Raw genomic sequence first — 1,760 nt, 5'->3', positions numbered from 1 at the left:
ATGTCTCTACCACCCGAGAAAGAGCAGGACGAGGCCATACTTGCGTCTGACCTACAAAATCAGGTGGTGGACAGCCTAGCGGTGATAAGGAAGGTTGCCAGCAGATCGGGCAACCTTAAAGGAACTTTCACCAAGGCCTTAAGGCAGGCGGCAAGGGCCATAGGAATGGCAGTAGACGAATTGGCTCAGCGTACGGCGACGGAGGAGGTAGCTCAGCTGCGCGCTCACAACAACAAGCTGCGCAATGAGATGTCGGAGCTGCGAAACGAGGTCAGTCTTTTACGGGCTGATCTACAGAAGCAGAGGAGGCAGGAGGTGGAGCCTGGCAAAAGTCAGCCTGAGTGTTCCGAGGCTGAGTTGCGCCGCGCTATAATGCTAGAAGTCGGAACGATGGTGAGCGCCCGGATAGAAAGCTTACAGAACCGGCTTCTGCCAGAGAGGAGCATGCGTCCCCCGTTAGCGGCGTCGAAGGGTTCGCAGAAAGAGACCGCCACAACATCGGCGAGAACAGAGGCGACAGCGCCAACTACTCTGGTAGCTCCCGCCAATCCTGCCTCGACAAGGGGCCAGAAGCCAGGAAAGCCTGGCAAGGGAAAAGGCAAGGGTAAAAAGACCCTTGCAGCCCCAGTGACGGACGCCCCGCAGCCACGTCCACTTCCACCCGCGCCAGCTGACTTATCAGAAGGGTGGAATGTGGTTGCCAGGAAAGGCAACAAAAAGAAGGCCGGTGCTGCTCAGCAGCAACCCAATAGGAGGACGGGAGCAAAAGCGCCAAAGACGAGCAAAGTTCCAAAACTTCGGCAGCCTCGGTCTGCTGTAGTAGCATTAAGGCTCCAACCCAACGCGGTTGAGAGCAACGTCACCTACAGCCAGCTCACCCAGCTGAAGGCTAAAGTTGACCCCGGGGAGCTGGATATCTCCGATATGACATTTAGAATGGCCTCAACTGGCGCGAGGCTACTGGAAATCCCGGGGCTCAACTCAGGCGATAAGGCAGACGCTCTGGCGCCAAAGTTACGGGGCGTGTTAGACGAGAATGAGGTTCAAGTCTCAAGGCCTACTAAATGCGCAGAGCTGAGGGTGACTGGGCTGGACGACTCAGTGACGTCCGAGGAGGTGGCGGCGGCTGTCAGTAGAGTTGGTGGTTGTGATGTCAGCGCCGTCAAGGTCGGTGAGGTTCGTCGGGATCGTGCTGGACTTGGCACGGCCTGGGTCCGGTGTCCAGTGGCAGCTGCCAAGAAGGTGAGCGGAGGTCGCCTATTGGTAGGCTTCGTGTCAGCGAAAGTGACGCTATTACAGCAGCGGGTTCTACGTTGCTTCCGGTGCCACGAAGCGGGCCATGTGGCAGCAAAATGCAGTGGAGTTGATAGGAGCTCGCACTGTTTTAGATGTGGGCGTCCTGGGCACAAATAGGCTACGTGCTCGGATGCACCGCACTGCCCGGCGTGCGAGGATGCGCAAAGACCTGCGGGCCACTTAGCCGGCAGTGCAGCATGCGCAAAAATCTGTGCGCAAGCTAAGCACAGAAAAGGGGAAGGTGACGTCGAGCCAAGCCCAACCTGAAGCCCAGTCAAGGGCCGCGGAGGAGCAGCCTATGCTCGTTTAACAATGGCCGAACGAGTTCTGCAGGCGAACATCAACCACTGTGCCAGAGCCCAAGATTTATTGATCCAAAGCTTGGCGCAGTGGTCGATACATGTGGCGGTGGTTTCGGAGCCCTACAGCGTTCCCGACAGAGACAACTGGGTAGCCGACAATAC

General features: G+C 57.6%; 1 protein-coding gene across 1 annotated transcript; it reads left to right on the top strand.

Moving 5' to 3' along the window:
• LOC146531139 (uncharacterized) lies at positions 1-1,413 on the top strand. Its single transcript, XM_085198540.1, has one exon. It carries the CDS (start codon positions 1-3, stop codon positions 1,411-1,413), a length of 1,413 nt encoding a protein of 470 aa, XP_085054666.1.
• The last annotated feature ends 347 nt before the right edge of the window (positions 1,414-1,760 follow it).

Source organism: Heliconius melpomene, chromosome 15 (assembly GCF_056956725.1).
Source record: "Heliconius melpomene rosina isolate 202511_hmr_F chromosome 15, ASM5695672v1, whole genome shotgun sequence".
NCBI lineage: Eukaryota > Metazoa > Arthropoda > Insecta > Lepidoptera > Nymphalidae > Heliconius > Heliconius melpomene.
The sequence above is the reverse complement of the archived record's forward strand: the minus strand, read 5'-3'. Positions and strand labels throughout refer to the sequence as shown.

Excerpts from the sequence above, each read along its gene's own strand:
- LOC146531139 (XM_085198540.1), top strand. The coding sequence starts at position 1 with ATGTCTCTACCACCCGAGAAAGAGCAGGACGAGGCCATACTTGCGTCT.